We start from the raw sequence: 6,288 nt of genomic DNA, 5'->3' as shown, positions 1-6,288 counted from the left end.
TTGCTTTCTTTGCATTTTAGTCCTACAGAAAAATCAAATTTACAAAATAACCCTGGAAGTACTCAAAATTTTGTATTTGTGCAAAATGTATGCATATGTGATTGATTTATTTCATTATCAAATAATGAAGCATGTGTTAGAGATATAAATTTACAGCTAACAGCTTTAGTACAACATATTATTATAAATTATGCTTTTGTAAAATTTATATATATTTAACTTAACTCTTCGAATCGAATTTTCCAATGGCATAGGTAAAACAATGCAATAACATATGCGTAGTTAATATGTTTTACAATGACATCATGCACATAATATATAAGTAATTTGGTAGGACAACATAGTCATACCAATAGTAATGAAAATGTCAGTAACACGATTTGTATATAGTAAAATTCTATAATTTTTTTAAGATAAATTTTCTAGGTTTAACATAGTCAGAGTAAATAATATATTATCACGATAGTTTTTATTTATCATAGTTCAAAATAAATTTATTTGTGCCATACATAGATTTCTTACCGAATACTATGTTCTCTAAACATCTATTAAGTCTGTAAAATTAAATTAAATTTGCTAAAATCGAAGCATAAATGAAATATATAAGTGGAGGATGGCGGTCATGCAGTAGCGAAGATGGTCCGGCGGTGGTTCAAGCAACAACAAATAGTGAAGTTATGGTCGCGTAGATAGGGAGGATGAAATAGCTGTGAAGATCAATACAAACCTTTACCCTAGCCACTACACTCGCTGTTTCGTTAATCTGAAAGAAGAGCGGGCATTCTAGATTATAAGCTTATTGACAATACTACAAATAACACATTCAAAATTATTTGGTAAATTATTTATTTTATTATAGTAATACTATTGATTGCAAATCAAGATAAATCTGTTATATTATAGCTACAATTGCTAGAAAGTATGTTACACAAACACTTATTTAAACTAATTAAACAACATAGAAACACATTCAAATAAAGAGGAAGATTGAAGTCGTGCGAACACGCGACTTAATAATAAGCTTGTATTATTTGAAATACAAAACTAAAACTTATGTGAACAAATGAAAATAACCCAAGATGACAAGATCGCAAGAGGCCATACTAGTATTTTGAGCAGCCATCTGGCCATTTCAACAATATTCGGGTTGGAAATGGTCGGTGCCCTGGATGGAATTGATGTATGATCTGTATATTACAAATCAATCCGCATCAATTTCTCAACACCAAAGTGAAGGCCATACAAACAGAAATCTCACTTTTTTCTTGTCCTGCAAAACGAACGACCTCATGATGATGTCTTGCTAACATCAGATCCCAGTTATTCTATTTACAGAATTCATATATAGTTAACTATATATACAGATACCTTGATTGCTGAACGCGATGGGAGAACAACATATCGATGCACATGACTGCAATGACTTTTGTAGCGTCGTTCTTGGCAGGCTTTGCAGTTGCATGTTCTAACCGAAAGAATGATATCGTTATGAATGTTAACTATGTATATTATCTAATTTAATAACTGAGGTTATGCACACCTGTATGGTACACATTCGTTCTACGCCCGTTTTCTCACCGAACTTTGCATTATTGAATTAGACGGCCGGTCAGACGTGCACAATGTTACTGCAAATGGTCGTTAAGAAATCGTGACATTAATCAGGCAGGGCTAGCTATGAGGATATTCAAACCCTGTTCATTGTATACTTAATTTTTTAAATAATGGAAAGATCGATAGATCTCTCACCTCTGCAAAGCAGGACTCACTATTTTTTTCTAGAGGGAGGATTCACTAAATTAATATATAAAACTTTCAAGGGGTGAAAAGAAATTCCCCGCAAAAAAAAGGGGTGAAAAGAAATTGAATTTTAATAAATTTTGTGATATTAAAATATTAATTTTCTTTTTTGCCAGGAGGACATCCTACAATTTGGATGTAGGTTCAATATTGTGAACCCCTGCTAGATTCATCATAAAATGCTAACTGTGAATATATGAATTATCGTAAGGCTGTGTTCAAGAGGAGTTAGAGACTTCTCTGTTCATGACAATGAGGTAACTCATTAGCGCATGATTAATTAATTTTTAGTTAAAAACTTAAAAATAAATCAATATAGTTTTTTTAAAACAAATTTTCTATAGTTTTTTAAAAAGCTATAGAAAATTTGTATAGAAAATGAGAGAGTAGGAGATGGGAAAGGGGAATGCCGAACGCAACCTAAATCATCTCGGAAGAAGGTTTTATTGCCCTGTACAAGCTTGCAAATTTTGCATGCCCGCTGTGTTCAAACTGACATATTGTCAACCGCACAATTAGGCACACAACACAGAAGAATATTGGTGCTAGAAAAATTAGATCCTAAGACGACATGTCATTAATTACTAAGACATTCTTGGCAACCAAGTAGAAAGTCATCCATCCAGAAATAAGCACATCAATCAGTTATCCTTTTGGGACTTCTTAATGGAAAAACTGCACATGGCCAGGCTTGTTGATCAAGAGAACAAATGATATGCAGTGCTGATTCCACCATGTTTCAATCATTAGGGAAATCCGTGTACGCTGTGTGTGAAGTCAGCAAGAACGAATGCCATCAAATATGTATGCTTGTTTCCATTATTATCAGCTGAGACCAATTCCACGCGAACTCGATTATAATGAGAGAGAAAAAAAATCTTCAAAGCAGATATGATGAAGAGTTCGGGATGTGGTTTAAGCAGCAACCGCCCGGTAGCCAAATTATTCTACGCCAAGAGTACCCTATAAATAGGGACGCTGTGATGCGTCGGCACAACACAAAACGAAAACCTAAAGAATCACCAGCCTTGCAAACCAATCAACCTGTCTAGATTAATTTTTGCATGCTCTCTGGAATGGAGAAACAACCTGCAATGCTTCTCGTTCTTGTGACACTCTGCGCCTTCGCATGCAAGCGATCCGTCGCACAGTCTGCCTTTGCCACGTTCTACGGTGGCAAGGACGGGTCGGGCACCATGGGTACGTACATTTCAAGCTTAATTTGATATTTTCTCAAACAAATTAGCTGATGATGATGATGCCATTTCTGAACTTGGATGTACGTGCGACGCGATGCAGGTGGCGCGTGTGGGTACGGTAACCTGTACAACGCCGGGTACGGGCTGTACAACGCGGCGCTGAGCTCGGCGCTGTTCAACGACGGCGCCATGTGCGGCGCGTGCTACACCATCACCTGCGACACCAGCCAGACCAAGTGGTGCAAGCCCGGCGGCAACTCCATCACCATCACGGCCACCAACTTATGCCCGCCTAACTGGGCGCTGCCCAGCAACAGCGGCGGGTGGTGCAACCCACCGCGGCAGCACTTCGACATGTCACAGCCGGCCTGGGAGAACATCGCCGTCTATCAAGCCGGCATTGTCCCCGTCAACTACAAGAGGTACATGCATCCTACTCCTAGTTGAATAATAGCCGAAATCGTTATAGATCAAAGATCAATCGGAGATATATATATGTTTGAAGTGTTTTTTTTTACTCGAATTGATATACACACTCACTAGCTAGCTCATGAAGGCACATCGATAACGGGTCTAGAAGGATTATAGGTTCATGCTTGTTTCATGCTAGCACCAATTTTTCAGTACCAATGCTATCGATCACTAGTTCTAGTTTTGAAACGGCTTATATGTATCGATACTAGTGTAAAACCAGTACCTACCAGACTACCAGAGATGGGCTAACAGACTCAAAGCAGGTACTGTAATAGACTATAAATCGGCTACAAACTTATGTAGAGTAGATAAGAGAGGAGAGATAAGAGAAGCGGACTACTTAGCCAGCTGCAGCACGTACATAGATACTGACGATGATTTGGAGCTAGTAATTTACTATACTATTAAACTTGCTCTCATAATTACCGGTGCTAGACTAGAAACGGCACCTATAATCTGACATAGGTGCACACAGCTAGTAGTAAGGTTTCTCAAAAAACCTCACAAATGCTGCTTGTGTCCAATGCAGGGTTCCGTGCCAGAGGAGCGGGGGGATCCGGTTCGCGATCAGCGGTCACGACTACTTTGAGCTTGTGACCGTGACGAACGTGGGCGGCAGCGGCGTGGTGGCGCAGATGTCGATCAAGGGGTCCAACACGGGCTGGATGGCGATGAGCAGGAATTGGGGCGCCAATTGGCAGAGCAACGCGTACCTCGCCGGGCAGAGCCTGTCCTTCATTGTGCAGCTCGACGACGGCCGAAAGGTCACGGCCTGGAACGTCGCCCCGTCCAACTGGTTCTTCGGTGCCACCTACTCTACCTCTTGGGTGCAGTTCTGAAGTACTGCAACGTACGTACAGGTTTAGTTGATAAATTATACACATGCTGTTCATGGACATAATTAATTAATTACTAGCCATCCCGGCCGTTTGTGCATGTTCTGCTAGGTTGTGTGTTGCGTGGCATTAACTTGTTTTTCTCTGTTACCAGTCGTTTTGTCAAACGCGTTGGTTGTGGCAAGCGCGATTGAATGTTTTGCCCACCAATTAATGTAACTGATCGTATGGGTGTTGAGTTAATAAATTATGTTTAATTATGCGGATGCCACCACTGAGGTAGTTTGTCAATCATGGTTGTTGAAAGGTTTCTTTTTCTGATGGCGATATTTATGGGCTGTATACTTTCTACACCGGAATTATTCATCTGTATTCATATGAAGACATGGTTTCTTCTGCTTAGATGAAAATGCCAACACTGCAAAATGAGAGTAGCTTAACAGTTTAGGATCCTGTCACTAGTAAAAAAAATCCTATTGATGCCGGTTGGAACGGGCAATAGGTGCCGGTTTTCCGGCCGGTACCAATATATGATACCGGCACCTTTATGTCTTCATGAGCCAAAAAAATAAACTCCGGTTCGAATCGAGCCGAACCCAGAACCCCTCCACATCCTCAGATCCATAATAATATCCCCACAGCCAAAATCAAAATTCAAAAAACACATCAATAACAACAACAATTTATACATCCATTTAATTATAATGCCGAACCCAGAACCCCTCCACAGCCTCAGATCCAGAACAATATCCCCACATCCAAAATCAAAATCCAAAAAACACGTCAATAACAACAACAATTCCTAAATCCATTTAATTATAATGTTCATCAGATCTAAATCCCAATGTTCTCGGTATACATAAGAACAAGAGAACATGAGAGAAATTAAACAAGAGAATATGAGCGAGATAAAAAAAACACACCAACCCCAGATCCGATCATCTATCAACACTTAAACCGTAGTGGCGTTGAGGATGATGCGGCAGCGACAGGGCCCTTGGTTCGCCTCCTCCTTCCCCTTGAACATTGCCGGGATGGCGGTGGTGGAGGACTCACATGTGAAGATGTCGGGGACAGATCTGGCGAAGGGGAGCGTGTAGGATCGAGATGTCGACTAAGGGGGGGTGAATAGGCGATTTAAAACTAAATGACACCTAATCAAAACTAACCTAAGTTGCTAGGCTCGGTGAGGATCAACTCTAACTAAGCAACTAAGTTATGTTTTGCAAACCTAGGGTGAAAGAGGCTCAATTATATCTCTAGGAAAGTAAATCACACTCCTATGTCAATGTTTAGCAATCCTAGGGTGATATGATCTCAAGTATGTCTCTAGAAATGTAAATTGCACAAATGTAAATGCGACAATCAAATGAGACAAAGAAACAAGAGATTTTTCACTGAGGTTCGGAAACTCGCCGGTTTCCTACTCCCCGTTGAGGCGAGCCCAACTCCTGTCGCGTCCCAAATCGACTCTAAAATCTATCCTCGAAATTGTGCAAAGAATAATTAAAATTCATGTGAAAGCCTCCAACAATTAAAATGTGCAAAGATAAAAGTCAAATGAGGCTTGGAGGATTTTTGTATATTTCCTAAAAGCCTAAAATGCTTAAATAAATTTTAGTGGAATTTTCAGAGCACAAATAATAATTGAAAAGAAATAAACAAAGTTAAAAAGGTTTTATAAAAAGAAAACCCTAAAAGAAGTCCTCTTTCCCCCCCCCCTTCCTTCTTGGGCCGGCTCGGCCCAGTCCCTCCCTCTCTCTCTCTCTTCCCCCGCGGCCCATCGGCTCCCCGCGCGCGCGCGCGCCGCTGACAGGCGGGCCCGCCCGCTGCTCTCGCTGACAGGTGGGGCCCACCTGTCATCGCCTTCCTCCCGCCGCGTCCGCCGCCGCGCCCGTGCCCTAGCGCCGCCGCCGCCGCGGATTCCGCCGCATCCCGCCTTCCCCGCGCGCCTTAATGAGGGGGGAATCACTCCCCGC

General features: G+C 41.1%; 1 protein-coding gene across 1 annotated transcript; it reads left to right on the top strand.

Moving 5' to 3' along the window:
- Window positions 1–2,798: 2,798 nt before the first annotated feature.
- On the top strand, window positions 2,799–4,580 carry LOC4338278 (expansin-A3-like). Its single transcript, NM_001420295.1, has 3 exons — window positions 2,799–3,000; window positions 3,100–3,421; window positions 4,003–4,580. Exons 1-3 carry the CDS (start codon window positions 2,865–2,867, stop codon window positions 4,310–4,312), a joined length of 768 nt encoding a protein of 255 aa, NP_001407224.1. The 5' UTR covers window positions 2,799–2,864; the 3' UTR covers window positions 4,313–4,580.
- The last annotated feature ends 1,708 nt before the right edge of the window (window positions 4,581–6,288 follow it).

Source organism: Oryza sativa, chromosome 5, assembly GCF_034140825.1.
Source record: "Oryza sativa Japonica Group chromosome 5, ASM3414082v1".
NCBI lineage: Eukaryota > Viridiplantae > Streptophyta > Magnoliopsida > Poales > Poaceae > Oryza > Oryza sativa.
This window is presented reverse-complemented; position numbering and strand designations above follow the sequence as displayed.